A 23,150-nucleotide genomic window follows, 5' to 3' on the forward strand; every position below is an offset into this window, starting at 1 on the left:
ATGCCACTGCCTAGAAGAGAGGGCAATTCTTGGAGGAATCTCCATAAATAGAGAGGAGGGGGCGGGCTGCAATCGTGAGTGGTGAGTCGGCCTTAGATAGCAGCAAGGACCTTCCAGCCACAGCACAGGGAGGGAGGAGAGTAGGAGCAGATGCCCGTGGGTGGATGAACACAGTGCCAATGGCTGGTTGAGTCTTCTTAGCTGTTTCTATTTTCTCAGCGAAATAGGAAGCAAGGACATCAGCCAAGAATGGCTTGGAAAGGATGTCTTGAGGGTTCGAGGCGGAAGGATAAGGTAGCAAATGGCCAGGCTGGGGACGGGGAGAGTGAATACATAGAACGGGCTAAGATGATTGCCAGGCATCACCACACACACCTCGAGGGTTGCGGTCATGCATTTAAAGACAGCCTCCCGCGTGTTTCCTCACAAGCCATCTTCGGCGTGTGGAAAACTGCGTAACAGGCACAGCTTCAGATGCAACCAGAGCTGTGGGTTTACCGAGAGAGCACAATGAGTGGAGGGACATGCGGGGGAGCGACAGTGACGACGGCTCATGGGACCTAAGGTGAAGAGGTGCGGAAATGAAGACACCATGGAATGGTATCAGGACCAGCGGAATTTGACGTGGTAGCATTGAAAAATTATTGTAGGTGAAGAGGTGGTGAGCTGGAATAGCAGTGGTGGTCAAAAGTGGAATGTTTAAGAGGTGGCTGGGTGGCTCAGCCGGTTGAGCACCTGACTCTCAACTTCAGCTCCGGTCACGATCTCATGGTTGGGGGATCAAGTCCCGCATCTGGCTCTACGCTGGGCATAGAGCCCACTTAAGATTCTCTCCTTCCCCCTCTCTTTGCCCCTCTCTTGCTCATGTGCCTGTGCATGTTCTCTCTCTCTCTCTCTTTCCCTCTCTCTCTCTCTGTCTAAAAAAAAAAAAGTGGAACGTTCAAAATTGAGACAATGGAGGAAGTAACGGCAGGGTCCAAGGTCTGACGGTGATAGTGTGTGACCGTTTTAAGGTGGAAGACCAGATTACAAGCACAGAAGCAGTAAAGGAAGTGAGAGGTCAGACAAGAAACACGTGAAGGATGCTCGACATTAGCCACCAGGGACTGCAAATCCATCCGAGGGTAAGTACCACTATACTCCTTTAGGGCGTGGCTGAGATCAGAAAGATAGATGTCACCAAGTGTTGGTGAGGACTGGGAGAAACTGGAACCTTCTTCGCACGCTGCTGGTGGGGATATAAAATGATGAAATTCCTTTGGGAAATAAGGTGGCAGTTTCTTAAAACGTTAAACATAAATTTACTGTGGGACCTAGCAATTCCATTCCTAGGTATCCACCAAGGAGACATGAAGACGTCTATCCCCACAAAGACTTGCGTGTGAATTTCCTAGCAGCCTTATCCACGGTGGCCAAGAAGCAGAAACAACACAAATGCCTGTAATGAATCAATAAACGAAATGTACTTTACCCATATAACGGGGTATTATTCTACCTTGAAAAGAAACGAAGCGGTGATTCATGCTACAACATGGAGAAACCTTGAAAACATTATGCTAGGTGGAAGAATCCAGACCCAGAAGGTCACATGTTGTGTGATTCCATTTATATGAAATGTCTAGCAAAGGCAAATCTGTGGATATGGGAAGCAAATTAGGGCTTGGCTGGAGCCGAGGGGTGGGAGTGAAAAGTGACGGCAAATAGGCAGTCAAAAATGTCTTAAAATCGGGCTCTAGTGCCGGTCGCCCAACTCGATAAATTCATTAAAAATCATTGAGTTGGGGGGGCCTGGGTGGCTCAGTTGGTTGAGCGTCTGACTTCAGCTCAGGTCACGATCTCACAGCTCGTGAGTTCCGGCCACGCATCAGGCTCGCTGCTGTCCGTGCAGAGCCCGCTTTGGATCCTCTGTCTCCCTCTCTCTCTGCCCTTCCCCCCCCCCCCACTCTCCCTCTCTCTCACTCTCTCAAAAATAACAAACATTTTTAAAAAAATCATTGCGTTGCACGCTTGAAATAAAGGAATTTTATAGGATGTAAATGATAGCTCAATAAAGCTGTGTGTGTGTGTGTTTTCATCAAAAAAGGAAACTAAAAAGGATGAAGGAAATCAAGTGGCCCGAGTATTCAAGGGGATAGCTGTGTGTGTATTGACATCTCCAGGAAGATTGGCAGGAGTCATCCTAGAAGGAGTAACGACCGGGGAGGTGCTAACGTCTTCAAGAAAAGAGGGGTCAGTAGTCGATGCACCAAGAAATGGCAGCAAATGATGCGGTCTGATGGCCTGAACTCTAAAATCAGAGGTTTCACGGCAACCGGGACAAAGTTCCAGAAATGGCCATGAGAAGCAAGGACACCCAGCCTGCTGCCAGGTCCGGGGATACGACGACTCTGGGAGAGAAATCTCAGTGCACGTGCTTATCATTTATAATGAATCGCCACAACAGCCAGGTGAGGTATGCAGGGGAAGATCCCGGACTGGGAACCGGACACGGGACCCTAGTCTCAGCTCCTCCAGTGGTTACCGATTGACCTCAACTTACCCTCTTGGACCTTCAACCATAAAATGAGAACAATAATCACTCTCAACGTCGCAGCGTTGTTCTGAGGGAGACCCAAGAGTATTTACAAATCCACCCCCACGTTTCATAATAGGAGGCCACAGAGCTGTTCTTTGCAAATTCTCTCCATTTTTTGCTGAGATGGAGAAACCTGAAGTTCAGAGTGGTTAGGTGATTTGTCCAAAGCCACACAGCACTTAAAGAGAAGACAAGAGTTGTATCTCCTCCCATCCTCCACGCTGCCTCCCCTTGGCAAAGCCTCCTCCCAGGAGCAGCACCCCTCTAGGGTTCCTATGCCCACTCTGAGAGAGGAATAATAAGTAAACATCCCATTTCAGCAGTGCTACAACATAATCAAATCTCAAGAAGCCCTAAAACTAAAGTAGACTAAGCCTGATATACAGAAGCCTCTTGGAAAATCTGGACACAGCCATTGTTTCCACCACAAGCCATGGACCTCCTGCTCTCTTTCTCTGCACCAGCCACACCGTAAGCCTTGCCATTTCTATGCTGGATCATGTCCAGCCATCGGCCCTTTAAACGGTGACTTACCGATTCCTTTCTATTTTCCAAGCAGTCTTCTGTGCACTGAGGATTCAAAGCATTCCTGACCCGCTTGGAGCTTTTATTCTGGCGAATTCAAGAGGCCAGAGCAGGAGGAAATCAAAGACCAAAACCAAAGCAAGCAAATAATAAACTCCGTATACAAATGAATAGGCAGGAAATGAGACAGTTCAGTTTCCGGGGCGGTGGGAGTGGATGGGGAGAACATTCCTAGAGTGGTTGAGCAGGCTTCCCCGCAAAGGTGGTATTTGCCTGATGAGAGGGAGCTGGCCTTGAGAAGTTCAGGGAGAAGAGCGTTTCTGCCAGAGTCTGGCAGGTGCAAAGGCCCTGAGGTGGAGGTGGGCTTGGTGTATTATAGGAACAGAAAGGAGAGCAGTGCCGTGGCCATGGCATAGTGAGCAGAGGGGAATGTACTGTGGGATAGAGTGTCTTCAGCAGGAAAGTGAAGTGATCTGATGTACCTTTGAAAAAGATCGCCGTATGTAGCCGTTGTGTGGAGGACCGGACTATCGCCTGGATGACTAGAATGGGCACAGGCCAGCTAGGAAAATTTCTGCCTTCAAGTAAGTGCCTCCCTGGTCTTCAAATGTCCCTTCCCATTTTCCTCCCCTTCCAAACTCATGCCCCTTCTTCACGAGGATGTCAGAAGGCTGCACAATAGCCAGAAGGCGGAAACGGGTCAAATGCCCATCGGTGAATGAATGGAGGAACAAAAGTGATGCATGCTTACAAGGGAATATTATTCAGCTGTACTGAATAATCAGGAGTACCGATACCTGCTATGGTGTAGACAAACCTTAAAAACATCAGGCGACGTGAAAGAAACCAGACGCAAAACGCCGTGTATTGTACGATTCGATTTATATGAAATATCCAGAAGGAGTAAATCCATAGACAGAAAGCAGACTAGCTGTTGCCAGGGCCTGGGGGACGGGTCATGGAGACTGACTACTTGAGGGACGTTGAAACTGTTTTGGAGCTTGATCGTCGTGGGGGCCGCACAACACTGTGACTGCGCTAAATGCCGCTGAATTCTGAACTTCCAAACGGCTCATTTTATGTCGCGTGACTTTCACCTCAATTAAAAACTTTACAGGAAAGAAAGCGGGCATTACATGTGTGTTTCTAGCAGGCAGGATAAATGTATTCCGACTGACAGCAGTTGGGAGGAAGGATCTTTTGGAAAGACACCGATTCGTCAGAGACTTCCAGAAGGAGCTGGACAACCAGGCAGTGGGGGGGCTGGCAGCAGGTTGAGTGCAGCCCTGGCTGAGGCCAGCTCGTCCCTGTCCCCGGGAGACAAGAGAATCTGATCGGCCAAGCTGTGCCCCGTGCCTCCGTGCTCCCCACGGTCTGCGATGTGGGTATGAGATCACAGCCTTCCCCAAACCCACAGACTGAGGGCAGCATCACTGAAAGAGGGGAAGAAGGGATAAGAGGCAGAACAAGACAGCAGATGTCACCACAAACACCCTTCATCGTGGCGCGTACATTCTTTCACTGCATCTGTCTGGACAATGTTTGCAGCTGGCACTGCCCGGGCCCTGGGGATAAAAGTGGTCTCTGCCCTCCCGGAGCTTGTAGTCGTGAGGAAAGATGGTCACCAGCCCTCCGCCAGCGGGCAGGACGCTGTGCAATGGAGTACAGAGGACACCAGGGAAGCTTTTCTGTCTGTCTGTCTATAATCCAGGCAGAGGTAGGAACTCCACACCTTCTTTAGGCCTCTGGGGCCACCTCGAGTCACTTCTGTCTTATTGCTCTTCATACTGGTGTCACTGCGTGTCTGTCTACGTCACTCATTGGACAGTGAGCCCTGAGCTGCATGGAGCTCAGAACTAACACAGGGGCTAAGAGTTGGAAAAAAAAAAAAGAAGGAAAGAAGGAAGGAAGGAAGGAAGGAAGGAAAGAAGGAAGGAAGGAAGAAGGAAGGAACGGGAGGAAAGGAAGGAAGGAAGGAAGGAAGAAGGAAGGAAGGGAGGGAAGAAGGAAGGAAGGAAAGAAGGAAGGAAGGAAGGAGAGGGAGGGAGGGAAGAAGGAAGGAAGGAAGGAAAGAAGGAAGGAAGGAAGGAGGAAGGAAAGGGAGGAAGGAAGGAAGGAAGGAAGAAAGGAAGGAAGGGAAGGGAGGGAGGGAGGGAGGGAGGGAGGGAGGGAGAAGGAAGGAGAGGGAGGGAGGAAGGAAGGAAGCAAGGAAGGAGAGGGAGGGAGGGAAGAAGGAAGGAAGGGAGGGAGGAAGGAAGAAAAGAAGGAAGGAAGGGAAGGGAGGGAGGGAGAAGGAAGGAAAGGGAGGAAGGAAGGAAGGAAGGAAGGAAGGTAGGAAGGAGAGGGAGGGAGGGAAGGAGGAAGGAAGGGAGGGAGGGAAGGAGGGAGGGAGGAAGGAAGGAAGGAAGGGAAGGAGGGAGGGAGGAAAGAAAGAAAGGAACAGAGGGAGGAAGGAAAGAAGGAAAGGAGGAAGGAGAGGAGGGAAGGAAGAGGAAGAGAAAGAAGGAAAAAAGGGAGTGGGGGAAGAGGGAGAGAGGAAGGGGAAGGGAGGAAGGGGGAGGGAGGAAGGGGGAGGGAGGAAGGGGGAGGGAGGAAGGGGGAGGGGGAGGGAGGGAGGAAAGGAGAACACATGGATATACTGGATACACTACATTTTAGTTTGTTTCCCGCTTCCTTTTTGATAAAGGGCCTTTAAAACTAACTTTTGTCGCGTGGCCATCTTGAACTCCACACTGGGGGTGGCTATGAGATGACTTTCCTACAGGGTGACAGCTGATGGCTGCCCTCTCACTAAATCATAGCAGGGGGCTGGGCCTGACATCTGCCAGAGCCCTCTGCTTCCAACAGGACAATGGCAGCACGTTTGACCCCAGATGGCGGCTGTTTCCATGCCCAAAGTCCTTCTCACCGGGTGGCTTGTTTTCGTATCTCATCAACCTTGCAACCGAGACGGGTTTCTTGGATAAACACCAAGATGTTGGCAGTGGCCGTCTCTGAGTTGAGGGATTATGGGTAACTTCTTCTCTCGTTTATTTGAATGTTCTCATTTTTTGTTTAAAAAAAAAAATGATGGTGAATCACTTCCAAAATAAATAAAATCAGATTATTCATTTCATGAAAGTGAATCCTTCCTCATGCTACTGTTTAAGCTCACTTTCTCTTGCTTGGTGTTCTCCATGACAGTTCAGTGATAGTCCCCTCCCCTTGAGAGAGAACCACAAGGCATGGCCTTAGGCCTGTTTTCGGAGAAGCTGTTACTATATACCTAGCATCGGGGAAGGTGGGCCACTCTAGGATGTGGTTCTTGATTTTTCCTTTCACCAAAAAGGGGGAGAAAGAGAAGAAGAAGCTGATGAGGCCGCTGGCACGGAGATTCAGCTCTCTCCCCTTGCCCACAGCAGAGCCCTTGTAGACTCAACCCGAGTGTCACCCACAGGGAAGTGTGCCATTTCAATGTGCTTTGGGGTGGAGGATGGGTCACCTTCCCTCTCCGCAATGCAAATGCAAGATGACCTTCTGCATTGAAAATAAAAGTCCAGAGGCACCAGCCTTGGTCTCCTCCCCCACCCCCACCCCCCGCCCCCCACCCACTCCTGCATTTCATTTCCTTTGTTTTCATTTCTTTTAAGGCTCCCAAAGGGTAAGAAAAGTTTTGCCAGCTTGTAGTATCCACCTGCTAAATCGCTCCCCACCCCCTAGGTACCCACCGGGTCTGGCTCCCTGGCAGGTGCTGCTTGCAGCTGTAGCCCATTTCACCCAGCACGGGACAGATGGAGGGGTACAGCCATCACAGTGGGATAGGGTTTTTGTGTGTGTGTGTGTGTTTTAATAAGCGATCAGACCTTCATCGGGGCCTGGTAGGGAAGTGTGGCATCGAGGCAAAGTATGCCAAGGTAGCAGGTGTCTGCTCCGCCGTATTGCATGAGCAGTAGTGGGATTCCTTTCGGGGAGGAGGGGGGTGGTTGGCATCCCCTGCGGCACAGGCAGATCGTTTTGCATCTGAGTTGCTTTGAAGTAACCACCGACCCTGCCCGGAGAAGCATTGAGGGGAAATGACACTGGAGTCTCCAAGACCTGAGCGGAACCCGGGCTTCGGCGATCATGAGTTGTGGGACGGCACGAGGCTCGCATTCTGAGGTCTGCCTTCCTCACCTTTAAAACGTGGCTGTGGTGGAGTCTGCGAGAGCCCGCGGGGCATCCACATGCTCCCCTACACGTCCCAGCTCTCCCCACCACCCATGGTTGTGTACCTCTCACCTTCACTCGTGGTGCGGAAGGGAAGGGATATGTCCCTCCCCAGTCTAAGGCAATTAAGTGGGCAAGCTTGGAGGCCAATGGCTTGGTTAAAAGATAACGCAGAGTCGCCCGGCCCACATTAGTCGTTAACTGTTGTCTGGTCACGGCAGCTACAATATGAAGTCAACCTTGGCAGGACCTCGGTAGGGATTATAGAGAAGGCGGGTACAACGTCTCGCACATCGTACAGGTTCCGTCAAAATGGCGGGTCTTCCCATGAGCCGACAGCTATGGAAGCTTACACGAGCAGAGGGCCTCCAGCAAACGCGATGGCACCACGTGACCTCTCTCTCCTGTGGCGTCTGGGTCGAGTCATCCCTCTGAGATTTGAGAATCTTGAGGTTCGAGAAAGAGGGCAAAGGTCACAGGTTGGCTCTGGTCATTTAACTTCTTGCCTCCCGGGACACTTTTTCCCGAGTTAGCATTTCTGGAGAGAGTGACTAGGGCAATATTTAACCTTCGGGGTGCCAGGCCGTTCACCTGTAATGCTTCCAGCAGCAGTCAGTAACGGGCAGGGCAAGGGCCGAGGGGTCACACAGACCTGGGCGTGACTCCTAGGCCCCCTACGTGCCCTCCTTGTGCTTGGGAAGGTTATCAAGGCTCTCTAAGCTTACTGTAAAATGGTGGATATTCTTCCTGCTGAATTTGTTGGGGTTATCCAGAGAAACAGAACAGGATGTACGATGGATGAATGGATGGATAGATAGATGTAGATCTACACAGATCTGCATCTAGATATCTATGGATATATATACAGATGGTGGCTGACCGACAATGGTTCTTATGATTTTTCAACTTTGCATTGCCGAAGCGATAGGCATTCAGTAGAAACCACAGTCAGAATCTGTGCAAAGGGGCTTTGCAGATGGGATTAAGTTAAGGATCTTAAAATGGAGAGACTATCTTGGATTATCTGAGCGGGCCCAACATAATCACAAAAATCCTCATCAGAAAGAGGCAAGGGGTCAAAAGTCGGAAAAGGGGGCGTGACAGCAGAAGCAGAGGGATGTGTTTTGAAGAAGGAGGTAGGGCCCGAGGGTCAAGGAATGGAGGCAGCTTCCAGAATCTGGAAGAGCGAGGAAATGGGGTCTTCCCTGGAGAGTCCAGAAGGAACGCAGCCCGCTGACGTCTTGATGGGACACTCCTAAGACTCATTTTGGGGCCATCAGACCTTCAGAACTGTAAGATTGTACACTTATTTTGTCTTAGGTCATCAACTCTGCGGCAACGTGTCACTGCAGTGATAGGAAGCTTAAATAATTGGGGAGGAAACGTCCCCGACACAATAAAGTCTGACATACTTGTAAACAATCATTTTTATTGCTGCATCTAACTTTGAAAGGTATTATCATGTAAACATAGTGACCCTCTATAAAACCGTGCACAACACAGAAGACAGGCAACATAAGCAATTCTCAAGGTGTGCTTTCCTGACAGAGCATCAAAACAGCAGGCTCTCGGGGCACCTGGGTGGCTCAGTCGCTTAAGAGTCCGACTTTGGCTCAGGTCATGAGCTCACGGTTGGTGAATTCGAGCCCCGCATCGGGCTCTGCGCTGACAGCTCAGAGCCTAGAGCCTGCTTCGGATTCTGTGTCTCCCTCTGTCTCTCTCTGTCCCTTCCCCACTGGTGTCCTGTCCCTCTCACTCTCAAAAATAAATAATAAAACATTAAAAAATTTTTGAAAAAAAGAACTGCCTAGCTGGAGAACAGCGTGCAGAACAAATCTGAATCGCAGGCCACATTCACCTCGAGAACAGGCACCATGTGAGAGCAATGACAGGGAGCGTCTTGTCCAACTCTTTCGCTGGCTGTACAATTGTACCGTGTTTATGCATGTCAAGGCACTCAAGTGTTTTGCCTTTTTTTTTTTTGACCCTTAAAGATCTTCTTCTCTTCTATTTTTAATAGCACATGAGTGAAAGGCGATCATGAACCCCAAGAAGGTTGCAACCTTGGCAAGGAAATGGTTCAAAAGAAGAAGGTGCTTTCCCAAAGAGAGTCTCTCTCTCCTGCCCATTTTCCACGAACCCTCATCTACTGTCACCAACTCTCATGAAGCTACTCCCTGGGGAGAATGAACTTTGTCTTCACTGTATTTTATGTGCAAACTGCAATTTATTTACTTTGTTATTTATTCGAGAAAGAGAAAAAAAGAGAGAGAGTAAGCAGGGGAGGGGCAGAGGGAGAGAGACAGGGAGACACAGAATCCAAAGCAGGTTCCAGGCTCTGAGTTGTGAGCACGGAGCCCGACACGGGGCTCGAACTCATGAACCGTGAGATCATGACCTGAGCTGAAGTCGGATGCTAAATGACTGAGCCACCCAGGCGCCCCATATTTACTTTCAAGTTGGCATTAATTAAACAGTTCAACAAGGGATAGGGGTTTGTAGGCAGGCCCAGGAATTTGCATTGTTAAAAGCGCCTCATGGAATTCTCTAGATGAAAATTCATGTATGAAAACAATGCCTCAGGGAATAAGAGGGGACCATCTACCCACGTGGTTAGTTCTCTATCACATTTCCCAGCCAGTTTCCTTTCAACTGCTAGCGTTGGCAAAGTAAAGACGAATTGATATTATCTTCCTGAGCAGATTACAATTTAGGAAAGCAAAAATGAGATTAAAAAAAAAAAGACACATAACCAAATTAAAATGGTTTTTTCTCAATAAGTAGTTGCTCACTCCCTTCCAATAAAGCAGTTGATTCCAAGCAGACTGCAAATCAGACAATTTCTGGATATTCAGATTGAAGTCATTCGTCAGAGACCGTCCTACATGGTTGGCAAATTTTGGCAAACCTGGAGCAGAGAAAAGAGAAAAGAAATACATGATTCATCCAGATAGACAGGAAATGCGGTAACTGCTGAAATCACTGTGCACACGCACACGCACACACACACACACTAGCTTGAGTAATCACAATTAGGAAGAGGAGAGCCTCAACTTGGAGGAGCTTTCATTTTTATCCCAGCTCAGTGCTTACTTAACCACCATTTTATTTATTTATTAAAAAAAATTTTTTTTTCCAACGTTTATTTATTTTGGGGACAGAGAGAGACAGAGCATGAACGGGGGAGGGGCAGAGAGAGAGGGAGACACAGAATCGGAAGCAGGCTCCAGGCTCTGGGCCATCATCAGCCCAGAGCCCGACGCGGGGCTCGAACTCACGGACCGCGAGATCGTGACCTGGCTGAAGTCGGACGCTTAACCGACTGCGCCACCCAGGCGCCCCGATTAACCACCATTTTATATTGTTTTCTTTCCCCACCTTCGCCACTTCCTCTAGAACAGAAATCCTTACAGGATAACAAGTGGGTTTTCCCCATAGTCTATTCATTCATTCGCCAGTTACGTAAGCACACATTCCAACAGGTAAGAGCAGAGAGAACAGAGGTTACCCATCTTGTTCCTCTGAAGTCATAAATGTGCAGAACGCTTATGCTGATGCTAACACACGACTGGCAACATGGGACAACTGTGATGGCCTTCATTTGGAAGGGACGCTTGGGCCACTGGTGAACGATACACACAGTCCCCAAACTCGCAGGCTTTAAATTTAACAAAGAAGGTGGTTGAATGAAAATCGCATTACGGGACGGAAAAGGTTCGTTTGAGAACTATGAAGTGTGAAAGGATAGGACCCTAATCTAGTCTACTATGCACGCTGCAAGACAGGCAGGGGACGGCTGTTCCGCTCATGAGTGTCGAGCTGAATTAAGTACTTGTCCTCCAACCCCTTAGATTTTCATCCTTGATTGTTGGAGGAGCCTCATGAGTCATCCTTGACTCTCGATATTAATAACCATGTCTTTGGCTTATTAGCTCCTGGATATGTTTATGTGTGAGGGAAAGGGTTGCAAAATCTTTAATATACAGACACGGAGCTTTTGGCTATAAAGGAAGTACTTCAAGAAATGGTATAGCAAATCCATCCAATTTAATGAATACTTATGGTGTATCTATTCTTCTCTTTTTTTACGTTTGTTTCTTTTTGAGAGAGAGCGTGCATGGGGGAGGGGAAGAGACAGAGGGAGACACAGAATCCGAAGCAGGCTCCAGGCTCTGAGCTGTCAGCCCAGAGCCCGATGCGGGGCTCGAGCTCACGAACCGCGAGATCGTGACCTGAGCCCAAAGTCGGACGCTTAACCGACTGAGCCACCCAGGCGCCCCTGGTGTATCTGCTATTCTCAAGACATTCAGATGGATACAAAAATGAAGTCAACAGTCCTTGTTTTCACGGGTCTTAAATGCAACAGTGTGTGTCCATGAGGCTGGGGAGGGGGCAGCAAATAAGAAAAAAAAAAAAAAAAATGGAGAGGGAACAAGAGAAAAACAAGTTAAAGTATGTACACAAATAACCAAAGGAGGAGGGATCTTATTGAAGCTGTGGATGAGAGTGTGTAGGAGAGAAATATCATCCTGATCCTGGTCTAATTTCTTTTAGGAGATAACAAAATGAGGAGCTCAGGACCATGGGAGTTGCCCTGAAAGCGACAGGTGACGCTATCCCCTGCAGGTCAGATATTGGCATTCCAGGAAGCCTTCCCTGCCTGCTTCCCCCATCCTCCTAGTCTGGCAGAACTTCTGTCCCGGTGTTCCCCTAGCCTCTGTGCTAACTCTGTACTTGCACTTAACCCTATTAAATGCGACTTTACCTTGCCCTTTACATGTGTCTTTAGACTCAGAAATCCCAAGGCCTCGGCACAACAACCCTGGCACCTCGGGGAAGTGTGTGACCCTTGGGAGAGACTCCATCAGTGTCTGCTGAGCAGAACTGGACATTCAGCGCAGCGCAGAATGTATCGTTAAGTTCTCAGCAGAGATTTAGGAAGGTTAAGTGATGCCACTTTAGAAATCAAGGGGTAAAGAAGTTACAAACCATCTTTCCAGGGTTCTCACAGTTGATGGGCAAGGAATTACCCTGACAGGTTGTTAAAACTGAAGATCCCTCAGGAATTGGGATTCAGAAGAGCTGGAATCACGATAGACGCTCCCCAGTTGGTTCTAGAATAGATGTCCCCAGGCCATGGTTTGAGAAACTCTGCTCTCATTACAGTCCTTAACAAGGTGAGGCTGGTCTTTTCAATTAATTGCACAAATTCATCTTAAAACCCAGAAGGAAGGGATTTAAACAATGCACACCATCTGCCAAGCAGTGACAGTTGGACGTTGAGTTACGAAGTGGCTCTGTGGCTGGAAGTCTTTTGTGTAGACCTCGTTGGTTGGTCCGGTCCTGAACAGCGTGACATCACAGCCCAGAAAGCTGAACATGAGTGCCAATCTGTCCTCAGCGCTGGCTGAGGTACACTTCTAAGTTCTGCAGACACAGAGAATAACCCGCATCCAGAGGGTAGGAAGTGAGGGTCTTAGAGGAGTTTTAAATGAATGTTATTAATAGACAAGGGCTAAAGAATAAGAAGTTCTTGGGTGACCTCGGGACCCAATTTTCTAACCACGAGGTGGACCACATCTTGGCTATATCCAAGCCTGTCCCCAGAAGCCTGGAATGCCAGGAAAGGAAGGGAAACATCGCTCAGACTGTCAGGAAATCAATACTGGCTGGAGTCCTAAACAAAATAAATCTTCACCAAGTCCCATTGTGATTTCAGCATTAACACAGTGATTTCGTAAATAGGGCGGCACAGCGTCGAGAGCAAAGGCCGGTGAGCTAATTTGAATTATAGAGCTCCGTCTCTAAGCTATGGGGGCTGGCCTCTGGCAGCCATATAGAAGAGGGGGTCATTAACACAATCCATCTTGCAACGGGATGGGGTTTTGCAGGCCGTTTGAAATTCTGTGAGCATCTCACCCAGACCCCAACAACACTTTGAAATATGATGAGCCAGGGCAGTCAGCACGCAGGGGGATCGTGAAGTGAGTGAGAGGTGGCAGAGACATCACACTTTGCAAGCGAGACCATTTCATGGGCAGTTTGCCAGCTATTTGGGGAACTGTAAGATAAAGGCCTCTTAATAGGTATTTATAAAGTGCAGTGCTATGAACCTATAAAAACACTTTAACGGGGGACCTACGCATTTTAGGTTCACGTTATTTACTAAGTCCTACTGCCTCGAAGCTTAATTTTCTCAATTTTGAAGAACTGGTAAAAATGTAAGAGACTGGATGAGGACGCTATGAGATTTTAGCATTAACAGAAAGTATTCTTGGAGACAGATGACGGGGACGCTTCCTGTGCGTGGTCATTGCCATCCATCAGGCAGCCAAAAGCACTCTCAGGTAGCCGGCTACAGTCGTCTTCGTCAGGATGATGGTAACACAGTCAACACTTACTGAGCACAGGCGGTGGCTTCGAAATAGTCGGCAAGGCTGAGAAACAACGACGTGACGGTATCTTGGATAAGAAAGAGAGAATATCTAAGAAGCGCTTCAAAATGACCAAAATTGGACTGAAGTACAGGGCAGGGATCAGAGGAATAATTTGAGAGATTGTTACTTACAGGCAGTAGTTATCACCAATGGGCACGTGACGACACTGGCAAATATCCCTCCCAGAAAGCACCTGAAACAACAGAATTTCCCAGGTTTCGTAAACTAGTTACGCATTTCCAACGCCTGGGCTGTTCTTTTGGACGAACGTCTCGTGATTTCAAGATTTGCTATAAAACTTCAGTAATAAACATAGTGTGGTTTTGGCCAGACAATAGACATACAGGTCAATAAAAGAATGGAGAGACCAGAAATGAGCCCATACAGATACAGTTAAGCGAGTCTTGACAGAGGAGCAAAGGGAATTTCATGGATAAAGGATAGTCTGTCCAACAATAGTGTTGAAACAATTGTACATCCACATGCAAAAGAATGAGCCTCCGCATATACATCACAGCCGAACACAAAATTTAACGATTTAACTCAAAGCGAGTCGTAGTCTGAAATGTGACCACAAAAGTACAAAACGTCTACATAAAACCAAGGAGAAAATCCAACTGCTTACCACCTCACCCCAAAAGTGTGTTAAAATGTCAGGTTTTTACCAATCTGATGGGTATTGCTTCAGAGAGTGGATTTAAAAAAAAAAACCAGAATAATTTCTTTGTTGTTTTTAGTTTCAAAACATGAATCACTGGAAAAAGTCATAAATACATACAAAGGGAAAGGAAAATATCATCGAAAAACTCCATTGGCCTAAAGCAGCCACTGTTAAATTTTGATGAATACCCTTTTTGACATCCCCTTGTATGCATTTAAAAAATTCCTTTAAATTGAGATTTGAAAAATGTACAGTAAAGCCTTTAAAGTGCACATCTCGGTGGTTGTTTTTTTTAACCTGAACTCCTGCATTCACCACCCGAGTCAAGGTATAGAATTATTTCCAGCAGTCTCTAACGCTCCCTTTGCCCTCCTTCCTATTCTTTCCCCCAGAATTAACCACTCTTCTTTTATCTATAATAATGGATTCCTCTCGCCTTTCCTTGAATTTTGTAGGGATCTGAAATGATACAGACTCATGTCTGAGACCCATTCATGCTATTACCCATGTCGATAATTTTTCTCGTAACCATTCTCTCACTTCAAAAATCTTTTTATTTTTCAAACAACTTTAGATACACCGGGAAGTTACAGACATAGTACAGAGGGTTCTCATACACCTTTCAGCAACTTTCCCGATTACCAGCATCTTACGCTTCTATGGCACATTGTTGGAAGTGACGAGCCAACATTGCTGCCTCGCTATTAACACCATGTGCCATTTGTAACTCACGGTTTTCCCTAATTTGCCCATGTTCCATGACGGCATCCGGGATGCCTCAGACATTTTAGTCATGGCTCCTTGGGTTCCTCTGGGCTATGACAATTTCTCAGACTCTCCTTGGTTTTGATGACCTTGACAGGTTTGAGGAGTCCTGTCCAGATAACGTGTAGAAGTTCCCTCGATCTGAGTTTTCCTCTGGTTAGACTGGGGTCCAGAAGGCCACAGGGGTGAAGTGCCACTCTCATCACCTCGCATCAAGGGTACATGCTATCCACGTAACTTAGCCCTGTTGATGTCAACCTTGACCACCTGAGGTCACATTTGCCCGGCTTCTGAAGTTTCCTTTCCCCCTCTTTCCAGGTTCTGTTTCTTGGAAGCAAGTTTCTAAATGCAGCTCAGGCTCAAGGGACAGGTTGTCCAGTTTCCTTCTTTTATTTATTTATTTATTTATTTATTTAAAAAAAAATTTTTTTTTCAACGTTTATTTATTTTTGGGACAGAGAGAGACAGAGCATGAACGGGGGAGGGGCAGAGAGAGAGGGAGACACAAAATCGGAAACAGGCTCCAGGCTCCGAGCCATCAGCCCAGAGCCTGATGCGGGGCTCGAACTCCCGGACCGCGAGATCGCGACCTGGCTGAAGTCGGACGCTTAACTGACTGCGCCACCCAGGGGCCCCAGGACCTGGTATTTAAAAACACAACTCTCCCAAGTGATGTGAGGTATCTGACCCTCAAGAGGCGGGGTGTGACAGCAAGCAGCATTTGCTGACCGGAGCACAGGCACCACAAAGACCCCAGGTCTGGACCACTTATCCCTGTTTCACTGATTGAACAATATCGATGAGCCCCTGGCACTGGGGATACAGAAGTGAAGGAGATGCTCTCAGGTAATTCACATTCTTGTGGCAAGAGATTCATCATTGACATTTAAACAGATGAACATATAACAGGTCAGGTGGTAAGCGATAAGTAAAGACAAAGTGAGGTGTGTGTGTGTAGAGAGTGGTAAGCTATTTATACGGTGTTGTCATGGAAGATCTCGCTGATGATGTGACAGTTGAACAGATTCCAGAAAGAAGTAAGGGACATGTGTTAAGAAGCTTTCTAGAGAAGATCGCACTTGGCGGAATAAACAGCAAGTGCAAAGGCCCTGAGGCACAAGTGCACTTAGCACAGAAGGGATATGACCATTGCCCTGTAGACTTGAGCAAGAAAAGAATAGGAGGGGTATGGTGGACCGAGAGTAGGACAGAAACTTGCCTATAATCAGGCAAGAGCATCATGGGACCTGAGGTGCTGAGTGGACTTCCCAGGAGCAGACACTTTATGTTAAGGTATAAAAACACAATGAGAAAGATGGGAGTCCCAGTGGGGACTCCGAGTGCCCTTGAACTCCACGCGGGATTACTTAGTTTGTATCCGTAATAGGGAGTCACTGAGGATTTAAACGAAGGATGAAACATAATAAATTCCAATTTCTAGCAAGATCCACTGGCTTTCGTATGCTTTGTGAGATGATGAGAGGACGGAAGTGATCGCAAAAGGGGCACTGAAGGGGCACAGGCAAATGAACAGATCTTAACCACAGAGCTACCGAACATGCATCGTGGAATAAGGCAAGGACATTATCAATCAGTTACAGCTTCCTTACTTATGAAACACTGCTGCGTGCAAATAAAATCTGAATTACCTTGCACATGCACAAATGATTAAGCACGCGGCCAGTAGAAATGCTTGAAAGAAGATGTCTCTCCACAAACTGGTTTCTAAGAGGAAAAGTAAAAATAAATGAATTAGAAACCATCGCTGATACTCTTGGTACAACAAAATTGTACTGAAGTTTCTTTTTTCTATAAGAAAAAAACAGACAAAAAAACCCCACAGACACCGAAACGACGACGCGGTTTTCAAATGTATGTCATCTCGAGCAATTTGCCCTAAGTAACAAGATAAAATTATCAAATGCCGTACAGGTCTACTCATTAGATAATTTCAGCAAATAATACATTGTTTCTGTCCTTACAAAATGATTCTACTACGGGGCTCCTGGGTGGCTCAGTCGGTTCAGCGTCCAACTTCGTTTCAGGTCATGATCTCACGGTCCGTGAGTTCGAGCCCCGCATCGGGCTCTGTCTGACAGCTCAGAGCCTGGAGCCTGCTTCGGATTCTGTGTCTCCCTCTCTCTCTGTCCTTCCCCAGCTCCCACTGTCTCTCTCTGTGTCTCAAGAAATGAATACACGTTTTAAAAAATTAAAAAAAAAAAAAAGATTCTACGGCATAAACAGTTTGGGGCTTGCCTTTTACCATAATGTTGGGGAACCACTTGGTAGAATGTAGGCCAGTGTCAGAAATCTAATTCTGAGGATGACGCCTAAAACTTGGACAGCGCCTTGTCATTCACAAAGAGCTTTCATACCTCAGCTCATCGAATCAACACAACCGACCTCTAAGGAAGGAACCGTTGTCCTCACTCTGCATGTGAGAAGACCAAGACTGAGGGATGATGAAGTTTGTTCAAGGTCAAGATTTATAAACCACGTGTAGCCAGAACATAATGTTTTGCCTGAAATGGGGCAGGGAAAGAGAATGGCCACTTTGCATGCTGGGAGTCTCCAAAGGACAGAAAAGAGAATGTATATCATGAACTATTTGTCCCCGCAAAACTCTATCAGCAAAGGATTTCGGTGTTCTAGAGCCACGGTGGAGATGACAGCAAATCCTCCAGCCGTCACAATCGTAGGCGTTAAACCAATCACGAACCCGGCTATTATTCCAATCACCTGAAAGAAATCAGGGCTGGTTTATGGATGATCACATAAAGATCCAAGGAAAAGGATAAACGGACCTTAACTTAATTTTCCGCCCAATGCTTCAAAAGCTCAAGTTTGCCACAGTTGTTTAAAACTTGGAGTGACTTTGTGCGGCGAATGTGTTTATTTTTGCTATTTATGCTATGAATGAAGATTGAGTCAGCTAACAAAGCCTACTTAGTCCGTAATGTGGGCGGAATACTGAGGATTGGCAATGTGAAATATAGCAGTTGTGAATGATGTCACTGCCAATGTGCAGTATTTCATGTATACTGTGAATTAAATAAGTTATTGTGGGCTCAGCCGAACGCTCAGCCATCCTTCTGAAGTGTGTTTGTATTCTTAGCCGACTCTGATTTGACGTGGAATTTGGAAAACATTGCCTCACAGAAACAAGTCCAGCTTGACAAACTGCTAAAATCGTTAGACTTTGAATAGTGAACAGAGCCCGGTTTAAATTCCAGTTCTACAAAGATCCAATTGTGTCATTTGGTACAAGGTATGCACTAGTTCATCCCATCAGTAGCCACTCACGTAGTATCTAGATTGGCTTAGCGCGACTGTCACTTCCTTCAAGAAGCCCTCCTTGATTCCTTCCACTCCCCTGTGGCTCTCAGCTGCCCCCTCTCCGTACCCCCCTTATCCCTCGTGCATTTCCGTCAACAGTGTTTTCATACTGAATTAAAATTGCTGTTTTCCGGGGCACCTGGGTGGCTCAGTTAGTGGAGCGTCTGACTATTGATTTCAGCTCAGGTCACGATCTCATGGATTATGAGTTCGAGCCCCGCATCAGGTTCTGTGCTGACAGTGGGAAGCCTGCTTGGGATTCTCTGTCTCTCTGTCTCTCTCTCTCTCTCTAGTAATAAATAAAAACTCTTAAAAAAGTTGCTGTTTTCTTTCTCTAGATTTCCCCACTAGATCGCAAGCTCACCGAGAACAGTCAGCATCTATCTGCCGTTCTTGGTGGCAGTGCCCATATTTTTCTGGGGACCTACCTCTCCCTCCTCAGCGCGTGGTTCACGTGGAGACTGAGTTCCCTCCCAGCATTGGATCTGCTCCCAGCCATTTGGAGCTTCACAGACTTACGGACAAAGCGATTGGCTTTGTCCTGTAAAAGTGACCCTTCCAGAACCAATGAAACTGGGCACCTTATCAGAACTCGAGAAGGTTTTCATCTCTTTCCGCTGGACTGGAATCTGGGAAGTTGCAGGCACAAAGCCACCGAAAACCTCCACGGAGTAATAGCTTTTTGAAAGAGTAAAGTACACCCAGAAGACAAGAGACAACACAAGGAGAGACCGACAGGAATCTGCAATCTATGCCTGGAATTTTCATTAATGAACCAATAAACCGTGTTACTGATTAATCCATCTTGAGATGGGTTTCCATCCACTGGAACTCAGAATATGTTGACCAACAAAGATGATGTGGGGCAGGCCTACATCCTAAGCTGGTAGAACATAGCCTGGGCTGCACATTCACAGTCTACATGTGAAGGAGATAGAATTGAATCGGAGGGAGACCTTGTCCACCCAGGGCTTCATAGCCAGGTGGAGAGGAAAACAGTCTCCGTAGAGATAGAATTCAGAGCGCTAGGGAATCAGAGGGATGTGCTACCTCTGCCAGCCAGAAGGGGGCAGACGAGGCCCCACAGAGGTGTTCTTTGCTTTGGGCCTTTAAGGAGTAGGAGCCTTCCGGGAACAGCAGGTGGGACACACATTCCAGACACAACAAAGAACACGTACAAAGGTTTACATGACCTGTCTAAACTTGAGTATTCTTACCTCCAGAATGGAGACAGCGCACCTGATTGGTCCGCCAGTTTCGGAGCACCTGCTCTGTGCCAGGCGCTCCGTGGGCAGGTTGGCATCAAGGAGCTCCCAGCCTGCTGGACAAGACGCAGAAATTCACATGCCACCACAGCGGAGGGAACGGGCACGAAAGAGGGGGGCCGTGAAAGCCAGAGGAACACACAAAAAAGGGTCGCTTTAACGAGCTCCTCCCCGGAAAACGGGGTGGGGTCCCCGGAGCAGGTGGCTGTGGTTGATCCAGAAACCGTCTAAACGGTAAAAGCCGCGTTCTCTGTCATCCCAACACCTGGAAGGGGCCTACAAAAGCCTTTCAACACTCACCTAGTAGCTGATCTGGGATGGTCAGTAAGGTTCATGGTTTGGTGGAGACAAAGAGGAGATACTTTTTCTGTGTAACCTCCGTCTTACGTAACATAATCTCACATGTATTTTGAGTACTTCTCTACATGACACGTGATGCGAGGTGCTTATTTTAGTCATTACAAGGTAGGATCTAGCTCTCTCCACTTACAGATGAAAACCCTGTTTGAGAGAGTTCAGTTAACCGCTCCTGAGTTGCAGCTACCACGCAGGGGGGGGGGGGGGGGGGGGGCTGGGCTTTGAACCTTGACAAGCCGAGGACACGGCCTTGATGCAACCCTGTGGGCAAACGTGACTAATCCGACGTTGGCGACCTGGAGGTTGAAGACGTTGCTGGCTGAATTTATTTCGGATTTGCTCCGGACAGGAAATACCAATGCCTTTATATCTTTTGACTTTTCCTTGCCAGAGGCATTGCATTAAAGGACTGTGTGTTTCCTTCTTTTCTTCCTTTTTCCTCTTACATGGCAAATACACAGCTAAGCACGAAGAATAAAATAACAGACACCTTTGTACGTGCCACCCAGCTTTGGCGAAGCGTAACATTTTGCCAAATGTCTTCAGGGTGTTTAAACAATAAATTAAACGCTGCACATCCAGTCCTTCCGGTGTCTCTAAGAGGACATCCTAGAAGGAGCCGCCTCCTCTGCGCATGCGTCACCCGGAGCTGCCCCGCCCCGTCCTCTGCGCCTTGCAGGGGCTGATCCTTCCCAGTCATCCTTCCTTGCAGGGGCTGATCCTTCCTTAGTCGTCTCTAAGTCATTCTTTGGCCCCGTCAGGAAGAATTCTTTGGGTGTGGCAAAGATTTTCAAACAACAACAACAACAACCGAACTCACTTGCGTGATCCAGAAGGTTCTCCGGGAAATGTTCAGAAGTTGTCCCTTGAGACTGAAGGGCCAGGTCGTGGGAGTTCTCTGGCGGAGTCCGAGACGCTGCGTGGCTGGAGGAGGAGGCTGCCTTCCGCTGCTCTGCCTCGCGTGCATCAGTCGCAGAACCATCGCGATCGTCGCCTGGAAAAGGAGAAGGGCTCGGTGTGCGCATGCGTGTGTGGGGTCGGTGCCGTTGGGTGCGTGGTAGCCGAAGGCCATCCCCCTAGCGACGCTTTGCGATTAGGGTGGGATGAGTCTCCAGGTCAGGTGGCGTTTCAACTTGCCCTCGTCTTTGAAGGCTGCAGAGGAAAAGGCTCTTCAGGGCAGAGATGAGCAAAGGCCAGAGGCATAGAGCGTTGGGAAGGTAGCCCATTCCAGTGTAGTTAGAACGAAGGGACCCGGTGGAACGTGAAGCTGGGAAGCTAGACTGAGCACAGGTCTCTGGAGGCCCTGACTTCCCCCCGGAGGCATTTGGAGCTTATGTGGTGGGCAGTGCAGTGACAGAGCGGCTCTGGGTGACGGTGACGCTGCACACACACTTCTGTGGCACATTCATTTAGATAAAGTAATATGTGTTTTTGGTGTCTGGTAAAATCCAGGCGGCCTCGGGCCACCTGGGTGGCTCAGTGGGTTAAGCGTCTGACTCCGATTTCAGCTCAAGAGTTCCTTGCTTGGGATTCTCTCTCTCTCCCCTTCTCTCTCTCTCTGCCCTTCCCCTGCTTGCTCACTCTCAAAATAAATAAACATTTTTTAAAAATCCAGGTGGCCTTGCAAGAAATCATGAGAGAGTAGCCTCAGACTCATGTACAGAAGATAGACCATCTCACCCACAGTCCCCAAGGGAGTTGGGGGTTGTAGAGGTGGGATTGGAGAGTGCGTGGTGGGTCTATGAGCCTCTCATCTGTATCACGCCAACTCCTTCTGTTTTTCATTCATTCATTCATTCATTCATTCATTCATTCATTCAGCATTTACTGGATGTGGTTATGTACCAAGAACTGTCCCAGCTGCTAGCTTCCAATGGTGGAGATGATGCTTTTGCCCTCATGTGCCTTCCGTTCTGGTGGGGGAGAGAGAAAATAGCTATGGTAAGTGTCGGGAGGGAAACTCTCCCTCTGTAAAATATCTGGAAATGTTGGTTAAAATGTAATAAACATCTTAAATTTCTTTTTTGCGTTCAAAGAGGCTGTGGTCTGGAGAGGGACAGACATATATGCCAACAATTCGGAGGCAGTGGGGTCATTGCTACAACGAAGGGCAGCAGAAGGCATCCGGGGAGAGTCTAGGAAGGAGTGTCTGAGTCCGTCAGGGGCGATTCAGGCAGGCTTCACACATGAGATGGAATGAAAGCGGAAACTCGATGAGGAGTTCTTCCAGAGAGACAGCAAGAAGACGGAAGGTCGGAGACAGGATAAGGAGGGAGGGAGGAGGGGTGAGAGGAAGAGGATGAGGATGAGGAAGGGAAGAGGAGGAGAAGAAAGAACTCGTGAGAGAACACAGCAGCGTGGTTCCCAAAGGAGCAAGTTCTCTTACGAGGCTGGACGGGGGACCACGTGGGTGTGGGCACTTCCGGCAGGTGATTCTGGCTAGACTGCCAGGTCATGAAGGGCCTCATGGGTCCCACTCAGGGGCTAAGGTTTATGCTGTGGGCGATCTGGAGCAGGAGTCTAACGTGAGGAGTGTTGGGGGTTCAAGTGCTCGCTCAGCAGTGAGAGACTCCCAGCCCCATTCCAGGAGCCCAAGAGACACATGGGGTCCTCCTACAACAGGTCCTCCTTCACCGGAGGAGGTTTATCCCCCGGGGACAATTGGCGATGTCTAAAGATGTTTTTGGCTGGCACTCGCGGGGGTGGGGAGGATTGCGATTGGCAGCTAGGGAATAGAGCCCAGGGATGCTGTTCACATCCTGTAATGCACAGGACGGGCCTTGCGATGAAGGAGTGTCCAGTCCCGAGTGTCAGTAATGCTGAGGCTGTGAAACCCCGTCACAGGGGGAGCAGACCCAAGCGTAGAAGGAGTCTCGATCATTAGTGCTCTCTCAGCAACTCTGGCAAACACTTAGGAGCGGGGAGAACATCTGCATTTTCCTGCATTTTCTGTATCTTCCTGATTGCCCTTACTCTTGTCAAAACGCCCCACGCTCCGCCTTCTTAGGGCAAATCATAACTGATGATTTTGCAATTCTTCTGTA

General features: G+C 48.1%; 1 protein-coding gene across 1 annotated transcript in view; it reads right to left on the minus strand.

Moving 5' to 3' along the window:
• Nucleotides 1-9,616: 9,616 nt before the first annotated feature.
• Nucleotides 9,617-23,150, minus strand: part of TMEM71 (transmembrane protein 71) — a 29,943-nt gene continuing 16,409 nt past the window's right edge. The window contains exons 5-13 of the mRNA XM_047841972.1: nt 20,927-21,100; nt 20,322-20,567; nt 19,724-19,954; nt 19,277-19,309; nt 16,798-16,873; nt 13,854-13,915; nt 13,686-13,747; nt 12,538-12,628; nt 9,617-10,193 (exon numbers count right to left, since the gene is read on the minus strand). Coding sequence (XP_047697928.1) covers nt 9,934-10,193; nt 12,538-12,628; nt 13,686-13,747; nt 13,854-13,915; nt 16,798-16,873; nt 19,277-19,309; nt 19,724-19,954; nt 20,322-20,567; nt 20,927-21,100 — 1,235 coding nt within the window. The 3' untranslated portion in view covers nt 9,617-9,933. The remainder of the gene's footprint in view (nt 10,194-12,537; nt 12,629-13,685; nt 13,748-13,853; nt 13,916-16,797; nt 16,874-19,276; nt 19,310-19,723; nt 19,955-20,321; nt 20,568-20,926; nt 21,101-23,150) is intronic.

This window comes from Prionailurus viverrinus, chromosome F2, assembly GCF_022837055.1.
Source record: "Prionailurus viverrinus isolate Anna chromosome F2, UM_Priviv_1.0, whole genome shotgun sequence".
Lineage (NCBI taxonomy): Eukaryota > Metazoa > Chordata > Mammalia > Carnivora > Felidae > Prionailurus > Prionailurus viverrinus.